The sequence below is a fragment of the Astatotilapia calliptera genome, chromosome 12 (genome assembly GCF_964374335.1).
Source record: "Astatotilapia calliptera chromosome 12, fAstCal68.1, whole genome shotgun sequence".
Lineage (NCBI taxonomy): Eukaryota > Metazoa > Chordata > Actinopteri > Cichliformes > Cichlidae > Astatotilapia > Astatotilapia calliptera.
The window spans coordinates 14,840,218-14,857,907 of record NC_137433.1 but is presented as its reverse complement, the minus strand read 5'-3'; the positions used below and the strand labels follow the sequence as shown (position 1 = coordinate 14,857,907).

The 17,690-nt window shown below is 41.8% G+C and overlaps 1 protein-coding gene across 3 annotated transcripts; it reads right to left on the bottom strand.

Moving 5' to 3' along the window:
- Nucleotides 1-3,197: 3,197 nt before the first annotated feature.
- On the bottom strand, nt 3,198-10,377 carry zfand5a (zinc finger, AN1-type domain 5a). Of its 3 annotated transcripts, none has more exons than XM_026187826.2 (6): nt 10,021-10,377; nt 6,626-6,787; nt 6,111-6,213; nt 5,914-5,999; nt 5,257-5,385; nt 3,198-5,160 (listed from the first exon to the last, which is right to left on the bottom strand). In XM_026187826.2, exons 2-6 carry the CDS (start codon nt 6,783-6,785, stop codon nt 5,012-5,014), a joined length of 627 nt encoding a protein of 208 aa, XP_026043611.1. In that variant the 5' UTR covers nt 6,786-6,787; nt 10,021-10,377; the 3' UTR covers nt 3,198-5,011. The 3 variants fall into 3 exon arrangements, with proteins under 3 accessions (XP_026043611.1, XP_026043610.1, XP_080165183.1); XM_026187825.2 differs by having other exon boundaries at nt 9,943-10,261; XM_080309057.1 differs by lacking the exon at nt 10,021-10,377 and adding an exon at nt 9,871-9,913.
- Nucleotides 10,378-17,690: the final 7,313 nt, after the last annotated feature.

The following is a 17,690-nucleotide window of genomic DNA, read 5'->3' as shown; positions in this document are numbered from 1 at the left end:
GTCTGGGAGGCTGTGGTTGCTGCTGCACGCAATGTTGATGGTGAACAGATCCAAACACTGACAGAATCCATGGATGGCAGGCTTTTGAGTGTCCTTGCAAAGAAAGGTGGCTATATTGGTCGCTGATTTGTTTTTGTTTTGTTTTTGAATGTCAGAAATGTATATTTGTGAATGTGGAGATGTTATATTGGTTTCACTGGTAAAAATAAATAATTGAAATGGGTATATATTTGTTTTTTGTTAAGTTGCCTAATAATTATGCACAGTAATAGTCACCTGCACACACAGATATCCCCCTAAAATAGCTAAAAACTATTTCCAAAAACATTCAGCTTTGATATTACTAAGTTTTTTGGGTTCATTGAGAACATGGTTGTTGTTCAATAATAACATTATTCCTCAAAACTACAGCTTGCCTAATAATTCTGCACTCCCTTTTCATGCTGAATCTCTGCATAAAGTTATCTGTGGAATCACTATACCAGCCAAACTTAGCTGTAGACCAATCTGCAGATGAGACACTTTCCTGTGGCACTGGCTGATGTTTATTTGTTTGGTCACATCAGTTTGGCAGTGGCTAAGTGTTCAGTGACAGCGTGACAAGGAACCGACAGACTTTTAAATAGACCAGGCAGTTTTATTAAATGAAAACTTCTTTGTATCCCTGGCACAAAATAGGGAAAAAGAAATTATTAAAAAATGTGATTCATATCAGTCTTTGCTTTCACTAAAATGTTTCTTTAAACATTATAGATTACATACATTATAGATCCAGGATTGGGACATCTCTAGTCCTGTGTGTTAGCGGGTAGCTCCACAAATAGGGGGCAGGTGAGGGTGGCTGTGGTTCAGGAATTAGAGCAGGTCAACTGCAGGATCGATTCCCTGGCTCCTCCAGTCTGCATGTCAAAGCATCCTTGGGCAAGATACTGAACCCTGACTTGCCCCTTATGCATCCATCAGAGAGCAAGTTTGTGAACAATTTCACAATGGATAAGTCCATGTTTGATTTGGGATTTGTGTCTATACTTCTCACCTAAAAAAATTGAAAACGGAGCTACAATAAAAATTAGAGACTGCAAACTCACTTGAAACTTACAATTTCAAGTGAGGATCAAATAATTATTTCCCCCATGTACATTATCTTCTAAGCTGCATGACGAGCTGATGCAAGATAAAGCTTTGAGCCCCACACAGGAGAGTCCACTGTAAAGAGTGGAGTTAAAGTGTGGATGTCCTTTCGGTTCACTCCACTCTAAAGAGTAATTGTTCAGCACCTTCAACAGTGTGAGGTCAAGATCCAAAACGTTTTCTTGGTGTAAATAAACGTCAGATTTATGAAGTGCAAAAAGAAGCATGTACAAGAACTGATCTTCAGGAACTCATCTGTTAGTCTTTGACTGTCATTTTGATCTAAATTAAAATTGCTAAATGAGAAAGATGAGCCTCATTGTGGACAATATAATTACAAGTACAGCTGCACTGTGAACTCTATGATTAGCGGCGTGGGCCACAGTCTGTGAGCTACAACATCCAAAATGTAATATTTCAAAATATAAAAAAATTACAATTCTGTGTAGGTATGACAATGATTAATGAAGAGCTGTCCAGGTTGGATTTTCAGGTACCTCTGAGGTTGTTATCATCCCACATAACATTTCTTTCCATCAACCACCAATATTCTTCTAAAATGACATACATACATTTTAACTGTACAGCCACATATTTGTAAAGCTTTTAGTGCCCTAATACAATTTTTTTAAACACACTGTTGAGTTTTTGATGAAAAGATATGCTGGTTTTCAAAAGATTCCCTCTCTCTCTTTTTTTGCTTATTTCACTACTTTTCCCTGAAGCACTTGACTCATTTGCCGATAAAGGCATTTATTCAACTGTTATGTACATGTTAGTCATAAACATGTGTTTTGGTATGATGTAATGATGCTGTGTGATTCATATTGGATACACAAGTGCTTTGAAAATGTGTGGTAAGTGGGTTGCACTTATACAGCTCTCACATCCAGGTGGCAGCACTGAGAGCAGTTGTCTTTCTCCGGGACACTGACTTGTCAGACAACTCTATCATAGTCCCCTCAAACTCCTAAGTTCCCAATATATGTATATCATTTTGCTGTGGATGGATGTAAAACGGATAGTGAGTGCATGTTTAATGTAGGTTATCTTGACCCAACTATGAGCTGCAAGAATCAGTCAGGATTTAATGTAGAAAGTGTGTGAAAAGAAAAGGAATAAGATGAACTTAACCTAAGTTTCACTGTTGTTTTTTTTCCCGGAAAGTACTTTGGTCAACCATGTTGTTTTTAAAGTGCTCTATAAGGTTGGATTGTTGTCTTTAAAGAGGAGAGTACTGTATGTTCCTGTTTGTGGCCCCATATAACTTCCATCGCCTTTGCACATCTGGCTACAGCATCTGTCACTTTCCACTAGTCGGAGTCTCTGAGGCCACCGAGGCCTCGGTCACACCCAATGACAGACAAATAGGGAGAGGATGACACAGATAAGGTTCTGCATCCATCAGTGAAACAAATTATAGGTTAAGTCTGTGTGATAGTGGAAAGAGACCGTTAGCAATGTAGTGTGATTCCCCTGCATCAGTTACATGGTGTACTCACTCTTCTGTCATATCGGGTTCAGAAGATGTGGTCAGTGATTAATAATGCTTTGTCACTGGCATAAGATTCAGGTTGGAAATCCATCGCATTTTAGCTGTGTGTCCAGACAATGTGATCTTTGTGGTCCTCTGTCACAGCAACACCACATGAGGACACCTCAGCTGTCTGAGCAGCTGCTCCCGTTAACGCCATCTGCGAACTGCCTTCGCCCTGGGGCTCCAAACAGGAGTGTGAGAAGTGTCCCTGAAACACGCTCATAAGCATCCTACCTACACGGTGTTCCGCAATCTGGGGATTAATACTTCCTGTGTGACCCAGACCTCGGCCTGAGGTCAGGTTAGCCTGGTTTAGGAATTAATGACGGGGGAAATGGTGCTCCTACTCTAGTCTTGTCCTGACTGAAAATAATCCAGCCACGTTCAGTCAAGTTGTCCTGTGCACAGTCATCCAAAACCTGCTTGTTTTGGCCACATTTTCTATCTTAACGTTTAATCAAACCGGCAATAAAAAAAAACCCCAAAAACAATAAGCAAAATGGGACACTGAATCAGCACACACTCAGCCTTTTGTAATGTCTCTCTGTACAGTTTTATTTACATGATACTATTCTGTTGTAATGCTGGATAGCAAGATTATATGTAATACATAAATATCAACACAGTTTTGTTTTTTCTTTTTTGTACAAATTTGCATATAACTAAGAATCAGAAAGGAAAAACTCAAACGGATACATACAGTTAACTTTAAATGAAAAAACAAAACAAAAAACACATCCATACGGGGGAGAAACAAGTCACAAACATACATCGGTTTCAATGTGTCAGGCAGCCATGAAAACACACTGTCGCACAGGTATGTGCACGTGCACTCACACAAAAACACACGCACACTTTTTTCCCCTCCCTTTTTTCCCCCTTACAGTGCTCTATAGCAGAGACACAGAGACCAATAGCTGTTAGACAGATGAGAAGTTACATCTAATCTTGGTATCTATTATTTTTCATAAATCTAGCTCTGGCATGCTCCTGTAGTTCTGTAAACATGTGCTGATAAACTGGGTAGCTCTACAGTCAAAAGGGATAAGGAAGAGGTGAGGACAGAACACATGCACACAGCCCAACACACACACACTGTGCTCACACGAATGTTTTGTTAGCGCATTTAAAAAAAAGAAATCATGGTTCACATACCCTAACTCCATCAATGCACTGAATACATGTGCTAACATCAGTACAATGGAAGAGAAAAATAAGCTAATAAAACATAACAGATAATTGTCTTTCAGCAAATAAAACATCTGAAACCCTAAGTTGAATGATATTTGTGAAACACTAAACACAGATGAAGAGTGACTCATGCATTTATCCCATTCATTCATGCCCCTACAATATTGACGCCTACATTGACCCTACCAGACCCATGGGGGAAGGGTGCCATCCTTCCCCTCAGGCCACACGTCGGCTCACACACACATACACACAAACACACACACACACACAGTCCGGCAACAGTTGGTGGAACTCCTTCAGCGAGTAATTTGTGTGTCCCCGTCTAGCATGATACCTCCAAACAGCCTCAATCAAAACCCATCAAAGTGAAAGCAAGGTGTGCCGATTGGAGGGGTTAGGGGAATTCACCGACGCCGACTGTCACGATGATCAACTGCTCTGATGGGGTCGAAGCTGACGAAAAAAGTAAAAGGGAAGACAACGTAGCTTAACGAGGCAGCCGTGAGGTAGGTAAAGCTAGGAAAAGACATCGCAACAAATCCCCCCCTCCTCGTGCGAGGCAGGAGACGCTGACCGACTCCAGCGCCGACGGAGCACAGAGCGAGAAGTTCAAAGGTTGAGGGACACAACTTGTATGGACTGTTTCTGTGTAGTCTGAATGCTTTTGAGAGACCAGCCAGTGTCTTGACACGTGGCGGCGCGTGTTAAATGGCCGTCTACGGTTTGGCACAATAATGGCGCCTGGTATGGGTGAGAGGAGCACAGCTTATCCTGGACATGTAGCCTGGTCTGCTCTTAGTAAGACAATACATATTCTTAGAAAAAACAAAACAAAACGTCGGACTGAACGGCGGCAAAAAACGAGAAAAACAAAACAAAAAACCACACCACAGAAAACAGGATAAAAACTAATGAGTTAATCAAAAAAAAAAAAAAAAGAGGGAGAAAAGTGATCATTCATGCATCTTCCTCAGACAGGATCTTTTACGTTTTTCTTTTTTTCCTCTCCATGATCTTCTTGAGGTTGTAATTTTGTAAATCAAGTCTGTTCCATTCTCATTTATGCTCATTTCAAAGGTTCGCACTCATACTCCAGTCTTTTGTCAATGGTGTTTCATTGTTGCTGCCACTGCTGCTCTGTCTCATCTATTATATTCTCTGGATCTTGTCAGCCACCACCACGGGGTTCTCTTTGCGGATCTTGGCGGCAGCCTCGGCCTTGTAATCATAGGGACAGTTGTGCTTGTCAGAGTACCGGTGGATGCCGCAGAACAGGTTGCCACAGCGACAGTCGAAACCTGGAGGCGCAAAAATCAAGGGTTAAAAGCTGGAATGGGAGCGTTTCACAAGTGCACTGACAGAAATTCATGCTGAACTGCGACCTGCTCACTCACCTGTGAGGCCCACTCTCTTGCGGCACATGAAGCACCTGTTCTTCTTAGGTTTGGGGGTGTCACTCTTACTTTCCTCACTGCTAGAAGAGGCTACAGGAGTAGGGCTAGAAGCAGCAGGCTGGCTTACAACTACGCAGAAAGAAAGACAACGGGAGGGAAAAAAAAAAAAAGTCATAAGTCACGGAAGCCTTTAATGTGTCATTATCCCTTTAATTCCCAGAGCAGCAAACAAGGCTGTTTGTCATACTTTTACAAGACAATGAAAGCCAGTGGCCTCTAAAATGTTGCATTGTTGTCCAAGATAATAGTAATTAGTATTTTCCTTATCTCTAAATTGCCCCTCTTGTTGTTGGCAGCAAAGAATACACTATTCTGAGCAAGCCTCTGGCAGGCAACGTTAAATCTGAGTGTCCTGAGAGTGGAGGTATTTTTAAACAGGTTTATTTTTAGACAGCCTCTCTTTCTTGGAGGCTGTAAGTGAAAACCAACAGCGGAGCTTAAGGTATGCAGCGAAGCATCAAAAATAAAACTGAGGCTACAGAAAGAACTATGTAGCAGTGTTTGCCTCGAGAAGTGTGTTTTTAAGCTGTCAACTAGGTATGTGTAAAATGCCTGCAATGTTGCCAGCAACCAATAGGAATGAAAGCATGTTTTTACCAGGCTCTAGGGGTTCAGGTTTGTCCTCTCTGGAGATGCTCATCTCGGTCATTTGCTGAGTCACAGGAAGAGATCCTTGAATGGTTCTGCAGGTTTAACCAGCGGGGAGCGAGGTGAGTCAGTCATCACATTGCTCATTCAATTTCAAGAAAAGTAACCAGCAAACATCACGAGAGCTAATGGCAGCGGATACTGACCTAGACATGTCTGGTGAAGGGGCAGGGGAGGCATCAACCTTTGCTAGACTGGCTTCTAGTCTCTGGATGGCAGAAGCCTCTGAGGTAGGACTAGCAGTTGAGCCTGTATGATGACAATGATAATAAATTTAAAAATCCAAATAAATATAATCCAAGTGATGTGGGTTTGCATGCCAACAAGTGAGCTGAATAATAGAAACTGTTTTCAGCAGTTTCAGGCCTATCTAAAAATGTATTCAACGTCACTTCTCTTTTGGGACATATTCTCCCTTGTTCCTTGTTTCAAAGTACTGATAGTGTTTTGCATCGTGAAAAACTTTAATGTTGGATCACAGAAGTGCTTAAAGGAGCACCCCATCACCCTGACCCTGTCTGTTATTATCCACAGTGGAGTAAAAGCTTTAAATATACTGATTAAAGTTCATGTATTTGTTTACATAGAAACTGATGTAATCAGTCTGAGCTGCAGTAACTCTGAAGGAGAAGACAAATCAAATTTGTGTGTGCGGTCTTACCCATTGGGCCGAGGGGGCTCATGCGGTCGCTGCTCTGCTGCCGTGTCAGGTGTTCCTTGTAGCATACGGAGCACATACCATTGGTTCTTGGGTTGCCATAGAAACCGCAACCTGTGGCACAAAGCATGGGCACTGGACTCTGGTTCGTCTCTTGAGCCATTGCTGAAAGAACGAGGGAGACAGAGTGAGAATGCTTCTTAGACCGACGTGCAGTTTGCAACACCAACACCTCGATCTGACACGTGCATGGAAGAAAGAAAAAAAAAAAAAAGAACTGAAATGTTTTCCTGGACGCATTTCCACCCCTACCGCTCTTCCTGTTAGTCTGGTTCCAGAGAAACTGGTTGCAGTATCAACATAGCTGACTGATAACATGGCTGTCATTTTATGTAAATTCAGCTTTCTGTTTTGACTTGCCCTTTAGCCTGAATACAGTAATGAATGTGTCTCCGCAGGAATCCCACAGAACAAACAACACTCACTGTTCTCTGTTCAACACCTTTGGCAAAGGCTCGTATGTGCTCTGTTCTACAGCTTTGTTCACTGCAGTGTCACCTCTTCCCTCCTGCCGGCTCTTTTGGTGGTTCTGAGAAAAACTGAGAGGTATTCCCATTATCCCCCCCATCCTCTGCTTTTTGTAGGCTTTAGTGTCAGCTGTTCTTCTTCCTCATACCAAATTCAGGCCCTTACTTCCTCCATCTAATTAAAAACAAAAGCTCTGACTCACTCGCGGTATCATGATCGCAAAAGAACACACGAAACACTTCAGATTAAATAAGATTCTGTTTTTGCTAAATGGCACAAGGCTATAAGCGATAAACAAAGTAGGTCAGCTGTTTCACAAAGTGTTCCCCTCCCTACCCTTGGCTCTTGCCTTACAAGGCATTTCAAAACCTCCCTAGTCATTTCTCACCACGCATACGCCCAGAAAATGAGCGTGCATGTGCGTAACTTGGCAAAACAAGTAGTCCTGTGACGTTTGCTACCCGTCTTTGTGCAACAGCGCAGGAAGTTGTGTAATGGGAGACGGTGACTTTGAGGTGATTGATCAAAAACAGCCACATGAAAGGACAGATACACATGGAAGGCCTGGATTAGATAGGAAAGAAGAGCTGTGCCTGCCAGCCCTGTCCAGGCCATTTTACAACTCAGCCGATCACCTATGATTCTTCTCCCCGCCCCCCACACACAGAAAATAAATAAAAATAAAATATAAAATCCACACACAGCAACGGGCTCATATTTCCTCTGTGGACAACCTTTGCCCTGTTCTGGTGCAACACAGCAGCTGCTTGCGTTGGTGTGAAGCTCGTCTATATTCTGGTCACGGACACAAACAGGGCAGGCGAGCTCAATGTTCTGGCAGTTGGTTTAGAACGTCCTGTCAGTCCACCCGAGGTGTCCTAAATAACAAGCACCATTAGCTATCAGACCCCCACCCAAACCTGTCTTCCTACCACTTCCTCGTTTCTCTTCACCTGGATGTTTTCACCAGTATGTCAATAAAGGGTCTCCTTGGAAAAGCCCACAAAGACCTTTTTTTCCCTTTCATTTGTGTCACGTGTCCAACTGCTGACTGCTGAAAAATACCAGACAGGGGGACTCAGCTAAAAGCTAGTAACTAATGCGTAGCTCAAAATGCTTTTCATTTCAACCCCCTTTATATGGATCATCAGTAATTTCCTTTTAAAGCTGACTGACTTATCAGTTTATCGTGTTGACTAGATGTAGACTGGACGATTTTAGCTCCACGTTACGCAGAAACACTTCAATAAAAGAAAAGGTATTGATTTAAATTGCGACTAAATCACATCTGACGATGCAAAAACATATTACAAAAGAGGCCCATAGCAGTTAACACATTAACTTTATGACACAAAGGAACAATGGGTCCAGGTGTTTGATAAACAGCAGGCATGGTAACCTAATATTTACCAAGACCTTATAAGCACAGCGATAAGGTAAAAAAGACATGGCCACGCTGAATACTTCAAAAGACTTGCATGTTTTTCGAAACAAAGGGGGATCTTCCAGAGATACATAAAGCATACTGAGGGTCATTACACATTCACCTCAATCAGTCCCTACCTATAACAAAACATGCACTTGTGAATTATTCCAGACAATCCTATGAAACACTACAGATGTGAAATTGTAAAATACCCCAAACAAAAGGAAGTCGGGGGCTTTCCAGCACAGAGCAGATCATCAGTCACGACCAATAAACCCAACTTCCTTTCACAAAGGATCCAAACCCTTCACTATAACCAAATGTGAAAACTGGTCTGACTAGAAACTATGCCATTTGATTTCTGCGGACAACAAAAACTACTGCGGAAACAAAAAACGTACGTGTGATAATCTCCAGCAAACAAAAGGGGGAAACTGTGCTTCTTTATCAGGCGCAAGCCAAGCTCATATTTCAGGCCCTGCTGGGCTTAAAAAGTCCTGAGTCACACTGAAGGGCAGGGGAGAGAAGAAAAAAACAAAACATTTGGGCTTTTCACATGCTGTAAAATTTGCTCTTTAAAAATGGACAGTGTTGAAAACAAACCACGAGAAGCCTACGGGAAGATAACGGCACTAATGTTTTCTGAAAACCCACTGTCTAGACAGTGAGGTATCGGCTCCCTTTGTTTCTTCTTTCTTCCTTTGTCTGCAATCTCCCTGCTTCCTGTTTAGACATCGTTTTGTAGTTCGCTTTAATCACTTTATTTGTACTGAAATGCGGTGTTCTGCGTGATTTAAGCGAAGCTATGCGGACAACCACGGTTATATAATCACACTAAGGCACTTAGAAAGAGACTTGGTGATGCCACATAGTTCTACACATCGAGCAAAGCTCGTCTGAGCCAAAGCTGAAACTACTTCCTCCATCGGCCGAAGCCGTGCGAGAACTTATATTCAAGAAAATGTTCTGTAGCAATTTCGAAAGCAACTCTCTCGCCCTGCTTGCCTATTCAGCTTATGAATTTTCTATTTCTAGACAGGAATTAGCTGGCTTTGGTGCCCCATCCCCCAGCTCTCGGGAAAACAGAAAAATAGGCACAGCAACCAACTAGCTCGCTCCCTCCCTTGTTATTTTCACCTCCTTGAAAGAGACGGAATCACGTTCGAGGGCTTTTGACATTTCTACTCAGGAGGAGGAGATGGTGGTGATGGCAACTTTAACAAGCTAAAGAAATGGGGGGGGGTGGAAAAAGCTTGTTTATCACACTCAGCCATCACGCAACGCACCGCCTGACCTTTCAATCCACCGTTAAAGGTCGCCATCACCGACCGCCACCTCTGCAAACACCCATCGTTTGGCTGATTACCTCGATAAGCCGAGCTCACTTCCAAAATCATCCATATTCAGAAAAAAATCCCAAAAAACAATAATCCAAGATCATCACCTGCTAAAAATCGATGAAGTTTCTCGCGAGACGACGGGGAAAAGTGGCCGTTAGTGTGGGCAGCTGGAAAATGTCGATTGATTTCAGGTCCCGGTGAGGTCCTTTTCTCTTTCTTGCTTCGGTTATGTGCCGTCGTCCTCGGTGCCAGACAGGTTTCGAGGGGTTTTAAGTCTCCCTTCCTCGGCCTCCTACCTTCCTTCCTCTCTCTCTTCCTCTCCCGTTCCTTCTGTATGGATGTTTGTTTCCCTCTTTAGTCAGAGGAGTGGCGGTGATGTCACGGGTAAAACAACGTGTCCCCATTGGCTACCCGCGGAGCCCTCGAGCTCTGTGTACAGCTCTGCCAGAAAGGGAGGGCGCTGAAACTCAGTCTGCGCTTGCGCCACTTCGTGATTGCGTTATTACACATCTATTCGTCATCCTCCTACAAGGACGACCATATTGAGTAATCCACCTAAATGATAGGATGAATGAATAATGGTGCTGACAATGAGTGAATTAAAACAAGAAGAATGCAGGTCCGTGATCCGTGATGCCTCTTTGTAGAAGATTCTACACACTTATCTGTGAGATGGCACTATTAATGTGACAGCCTCGCCCCTCCTGCTACTCACATGGCCTATGATTATTTCTGTCAGAAGAACAAAGCAAGTACAGGTTGTAAACATGTTTTCCAGGAGACAAGCCAAGCGGACTCATTTCACAACATTTGGCTACAAACTGCTAATGTCCCAGTTACTGATACTAAATAGTGACCTTGACATTATCAATACTGTTAGGCCCAGTGAGGGCCCAGTCAGTCGTTAGGCCCTGATTTTAACCCTATTTCAAATCAAAACTGCTAACATCAAACAGCTCTTACAAATTGTGGATGAAGTTAAAAATGTTCAGACATTGTAACTATTTTGTCGAGTCAAACTAGTCTTCACAAAGATAGCTGTATAAGAGAAAAACACCCGAGCACCTGTGTTGATGTTGGGGAAGTTTTCAAGAAAAACACGTGAGCAGCACCATAAGATTGGAATTTTTTTAAAGGTGTACATCTGTTAGAATAATGCCTTGAGGAAATAATAAAGGCTGGCGCTAGTTACTGGACTGTGACCACTGAAAGAGCTTAGTGGGATTTCTGGGAATTTATAAAAGAAACTGAAAAGAGATTTTAGTCACAAAACATTACTCAAAGTGAGCTTTTAGAACAGCAAAATATCTTATTCTGCACAAATACAAGTAGTAGTCCAAATTGTGCCATTATGGGTAAGGCTATATTACCAAAGTAGCTGTGTTAAATATTCCAGTTAAATTAATTTACTAAAAGTAGAAAACATCTTATAAATTATTTTTGGTGGCTTGTCAAATGTCAAATTGGCAGCAAAGGCACTTTGGCCCTCAGTATTTCTAAAATAAAGTCTTTCCTTGTGGTAAAAAATGTTTATAGTGAAACAAAATAGTTGACACAAAGTTTGAGGGGTCGCTTTAATTGACTTAACCCATTGTTTTTACATCAACAGCCACCAGAGCATTACATCCACTGGATTTGTTTTTATGATACAAAATACACCTGTACTCTCCACTCACTTGCAAATGCGTCATACTACATAATTAAGTACATACATAGGGTACTGTGCCTTAAGGTCTAACAAGTCTCTACATATCCCCTCCCACCTTGTCAGCATAACATCACACAAATCCCCAGGCACTACAGGTCAGAGCTGAAAAAAACAAAAAAGTGTTGAAGTCGGGTGGTGTGAGCTTGTGTTTGGGGCGGGGGGATGTTGTCATCTCTCTGTGTGTCGATTCGTGGAAATCTAGAAGCTTACAGAAGTCTGGAAATCACTGAGATTTCTCAGTGTGTTTGATCCGGTTCAAACTAGCTTTATATGGAAACTGAAAAATGGTGGTAGCTAAGTGAAAGCAAAAGTGACTGCTGATCTTCAGCTGACTTTTTCAAGGGGAAGTCCTTCTCTTTCCTTCTTATACACACACACACACACACACACACACACACACACACACACACACACACACACACACACATGCGGAAACATTGCTGCTAAAACTGGTTTCATCATACACAGATGAACAGAGGACAGCTTATGGTCTGACCTACTTGTCTTTTATTAGCTTCCTGTGCTGTGTCCATTTGGACAGGTTTACTTGATTGCATATTTACTCGTTATTTTTATGGTATATTTTAAGAGTAAAGTATTTTAAAAGAAGAAAGGTAAAAATCATGAAACGACTGAAATGCTTTGTGTTTGACTGGGTGATTTGGAGAGTTAATAAAGCAACTGATCTCCAATAAGCAACATAACTAAAGGAACATAGTGCATGCATGCCAACAAACCCTAAGGAAGACTCCTTACATTATCATAAAACAGCGTGTTTTTTGTACAAGTTAATATCACGTGGCATCACAGTTTTATTATCTTTTGAGATTTTCAGAAAGACAAGCTTTGATGACCATGACTTCTTTTATATAGCCTTTATAACCCGGTCTTTCTTCTCTAATCAAACCTCAGTAAAAAGATTCCAGTTATAGTTTAACTCACAGCTCACATATTACAACACAGGCTCAAAACAGTGCTTGTGGCAACCCACCACGCTGCAGTTTCATGCTAATGGTCTTCTGTGTGTACATACATGCGTGTAGCACTATCCCTCTGTTGACATTAGCCCGAAAGCTTTTCATATGTGAATGAAGAAGGGTGGATGGAAGACTGGGATTACACTGAGGTCTTTGTGCGCATGTGTTGTGTTAATACACAGCCCTGCAGGGAGCAGACGAGAAGGAGCATGTGTTGAAACGTATATCTGTTCAGTATGTGAAGGTTCACGGTTTTCAGTGAGAGGAGGGGGCAGCCGAGGAGAGAGTGGGAGGTGTTGAGTATCGTTACCCATCCCCCTCGCTGTCATAGCTAGGCTTTTGTATCTGTTTGTTGAAGCAGTATGTCCCTTTTTTATACATTAACATGTCATACACGTGAGGGGCTGAGTAACAATGCTGCCGTGGCAACAGATGCCTACAATTTCTTTTGTTTTCTTTTGTTGTGTGTTTTCTTGTGCGTGTGTGTGTTTGTGTAAGGGTGTGAGGATTACTTATGTGAATCTGGAGCAGTCTGTCTGTAGTTACTAGGCAGATATTGGTCGACCCAACACAAACACACACACACACATGCATGTGCAAACACACACAGAGGCACAGCTTGCCTGTGTCTGGCGTCGGTGTGGTGAGACACTGTCGATAAAGGGGCTAGTGGTGGAGATGGCAGCTTATCCATTTACATAAGCTGTGTGTGGGGCTTGATAAGCTCTGACTAAAACCATCGGTTCTAAACTTGATCTCCCTACCCTGCTCTGTCTACGCTCGGCTTCATGCGCAGCCCCCATAAAGAAGGGGGTGGTACTGTTTGTGTGTAGATGTTTGTGTGGTCTACAGTAAAAAAAAAGAGAAGCATTTTTCATGAACAGACTGTGTCTATCTGATGTGGTGGGAGATCAGGGAGAGATTTGCTGAAAATTCCTGTTGCTGAAAATGTTCAGGAAACATTCAGTGAAGCACTTTGGAATTAGAGAATGCTTCCAAGAGATAGGCAGACAGAAAATTAAAGAGACTCAAACCATTAAAGGGGAAGAATGAGCAGCACAACAGGCTCAAATTAAGGACCACTGAGTCTGTTGCTTGTTCTGGTACTGCACACCTCCCCTGAACCTCTCGTGAATGTGCTTCTTGTTATTTGTGAGCAGGGAGGAGTTCCCCAAAAGTTTCCCACCACAGTCTCTATCTAAAGTCCCTCCTCCTCCTTCTTTCCTCTTCACACACAGGCCTCACTGTACACGGGTATCTGGGTAATTGTTGGATTAATATGGAGTGTGTGTATAGACTTGTGCACACATGGTTCATGTAAAAGGCCAATGAAGAGGTGATGCATATGCATTTAAAAAAAAAATCAGTTTCCATTTACAGGCTCTGTGTGGGTTTGCCCTTCACAGCTGATATAAGACACTCTATGTATGACCTGACCACATGTCTGCATGTGGTGATCAAATGTGAACCCCTGCATGTGTGCGTGTGTGTGTGTTGGTGTGCAGCAGATGTCCTGTGGCCCAGACTGGCTGGTCTTTGTTGCTGCTCCCTCGTGCAGACGGGCCTAGCCACGTGCTCCTCTGACTGCAAGGGCAAGCCACGCCTCCACCACTGTAATCTGTCAATTGCAGCAGCCAAGTCCCACCCATAAAAACACCCACAGTCTGCCAAGGCCTGCTTGCCTGCTCGATGACGCTGCTTTACTCACGCATACTTACCATGCTCTCTGTTTGTCTCTCGCTCACACCTACACACATCTGTTGCTGGCCCGTGAACATGGTGTGCAAATTTGAGCAGCTCACTTTCTCTTCATCCATGTAAACCGTTTATTTTCCCCTTTCCCCCTCTGCCTGCTTTTGATATATTGCAGTGTGAAGGTATTTTTTTAAGCATTTATTTCCGTGTTGGAGAAATAGTCAAATCCCCTCCTCAGAAACACCCAGAAACAGGAAGAAGGAATTTCTTGAGGGAAAAAAACACAAGACAGGGAAACATCTAGATGGGCAAGTAGTAAAGACTTGCTATTAATCCTGGCAAAATGCCAACAGCAACACTTAAAGACGCCTGTTTTTCTACAGTCTGTACTATTGATAAATGGGTCTAATCTTTGCTCAGGTGCAGTCACTCATCCCAGATAGTCTTTGGGGTAAATAATCTATTGAAAGTGCACATCAAACATTGTGCCTTAGACATCCTTATATGCCAGGTCTCTGTTTACAATGATTACGTCATTTTTAGTCCCCCCTGGCAAATGTCTATAGTCTGAGTCACACCTGGATTAGCTTGCACTGTCCTCTCAGCTCTCTTCTTTCTCCCTGACAAAAACAGCCAAGTTTTACCCTTAGGGCCAAAACCTCCTGCTGCTTTACATTTAGTGTCAACAGTCGTGCAACTCAGGCAAAATAAATGCTATACAAAGTTCACTGGTAGATTGTTGTTATCAGGGAAACACAGGCAGGCTTTCTGCAGAAAGTGTTTACGAATTTGTGTTTATTACCCAGTACAGCTGGAAAAGAACTGGTTTTGGTGATGCTTCTCTAAAGTAGACCCCCCCCCCCCCCCCCCCCACACACACACACACACACACACACACGCACAAACACAAAAACTCCACATATTTATTTTGGCATAGTACAGTACAGTGCCTGTAACCCTCACTAGACATCCTTCCTCTAAGTCTATGCTGCTTTTCTCTGGCCTGCATTAGGGGACAGGGGGCTTGGCTACAGACATATTCTGTTACAGAAATGCTATTTGACTCATACAGTACATGCAGGCAGTTTGCAGGTCTCAGTAGTCTTTTATCAAATGATGAATCACTGTCTAACGCCTGCACACTGATATCTACATTGGCTGTTTAACTAAAGAGCAACAGAAATGCACAGATAAACTCTGCGTTGCATGCACTTCAACATGCTCCTATCATTTCATGCTCACTCGCTCAGTCTCTTAGACATGTATGAGTTTATGTATATTTCTGTATAATTTCTATTATTATTATTATTCCCAGTAAATACGCCTCTTTTGGGTTTTGTTTTGTATACTTTTACGAATATTTTTTATATATATAATATTTTCCAGCAACCAATCAAGGCAATATTTTTTTTATTCTTAAATGTCATCTATACTATATTTTAGACAGTGTGAAGCTAAAAAAAGATGAAAGGTGGGCTTGTTTGTACAGGCTTCTGAACCGTTAAGGCTTGTTGCTCCCACATGCTAAGAAAGCATGGTGGTGCAGCGGTAAACAATGCCAACTCATAGCAAGAAAGGCGTGGGTTGTCTGAGGAATTTGCAGTAGTGCTGAGGACGAAAAGTGTGCTTTCACCTTTCCCCCAAACAAAGTGGGCATGTTTTTCTGTTTTTCCGAGTCTTTTTTCTTTTTCATCGACCTGAAACATTTCATCTTTTATTTTTAACAAAATCTTAACTGCATTTGGCCATTTGGCAAAATTGTCTTTTAAGCAGCTTCTCAAGTTTTGCTGGATGAGTAAAATCTAAGAGAAAATGACCGGTCATCAGCTCACTTGTGTCTTACAAATTCCAAGTTTTTAATAAGTTTCATTTTGGTCTCTATTGGTTGCATTCAGTAGCAACTGCTGCTCTCAGAGTCCTTTAAATTGTTTAAATTTTGTTTCACAATCATTTTTGTACTGGAATAAATGTGAATGTGTTGCTTTTGAATATGCTTTAAATCTACAAGTAATGAGTAACAAGCAGTTTCATAGCAAGGTAACTTTATTCCCTGATTATTCCATAACAAACTTTGCAGTCAGTGATTCCCAGTGAGTGTTGAACTTGCATTTGGGAGCAAGTTCAATTCTTGGAATGCTCATATGAGGCTCAAAGAGATGTTGACGCAAATGATGGAATCTGTATTTAGACTGAGTAATCCAAACGAATATACAGCAAAATTTTAGGACACAAGTAAGATCAGTTAGACCAAAAGTCCTGGAAGAAAAAGGAAGACAACTAAAGTGAATGATTGCCAAATTTGTTCTTTAAGAAAACCACTTTACAATATCCAACAAGTTGAGGACAGTCTCATTGAACTATTATTGTCAAAGTCTACAATGAAGAGAGACCTTCATTAATTGAAATACAAGTTTATAGAATATTTGGTTTACAACAAGGTCCAAACCAATGGTTGAATTCAAGTACAGAAAGACCAGATTAGACTTTGCCAGAACAAATCTAAACGAAGCTGCACTGGTTCTTCTTTGGACAGAAGAAAGATTAACCACATTATCAAACATGTTTTAGGAAGCGTTACAGCATTGGTATGTGCGGCTGCCAGTAGAACAGGATCTCAGGTATTTACTATTTTTATGTGACTGCTAATAGAAATAGAAAGATACAATTCTGAAGTGTACAGGGTTATACTCTCTGCTCAGATTTAGCTAAATGCTCCAAAAACTGATTAGCTAACACTTCACTGGGCAAATCAATAATGAGCCAAAGCAAACTCCAAAAGCAACCGATGAGTTTCTCAAGGTAAAGAAATTGGATATTATTCAATGGTCAACACAGTCACCTGACTGCAACCCAACAGAGCATGCTTTGCAATTACTGAAGACAAAAATTAAAGGTGGGCGGTAGAGACCCACAAGCGAGCAGCAACTGATGGTTGCTGTAGTAAAGACCTAGCAGAACATATTTGGTGAAGTGCGCAGATTCTAGACTTCAGGCAGTCATTGACCGAGTATTAAAAGCAATCCTCATATCTGAAAATTGAATCCACTGTGGTTACAAAATTGGAAAAATTGTGCCATTCTCCAAGTACTTACAACCTAATATGTATACCTGTATGTTGGCTGTGAGGTTCAGGCAGGGAAGTATCTCTAGAACAGCTTTTGTATCTGTCAGACAGGACTTTCTTGCTTACCGTATCACACCTTCGTAACTGAATCTCTGTCTTGTGATCTGTCATGTGCCTCTGGCTGTATGCATTGTGCTTCCTTTTGTGCAAAAAATAGATATTCTTAACAGGTATCTCCTACCTTTGTTATGCAGAAAATATTTAATTGCACACCTCAGACACGCCTCTGATGATCTGTATTAACTCTATATAAGATGATACATACTTTTC

Bases quoted from the DNA above. Each gene is read 5' to 3' on its own strand.
- zfand5a (XM_026187825.2), bottom strand. From the start codon at position 9,973: ATGATTTTGGAAGTGAGCTCGGCTTATCGAG. The intron at 6,000-6,110 runs GTCAGTATCCGC...TTAAACCTGCAG, and splicing joins CCTTCACCAGACATGTCTAG to AACCATTCAAGGATCTCTTC. The intron at 5,161-5,256 runs GTGAGTGAGCAG...TTGCGCCTCCAG, and splicing joins CAAGAGAGTGGGCCTCACAG to GTTTCGACTGTCGCTGTGGC.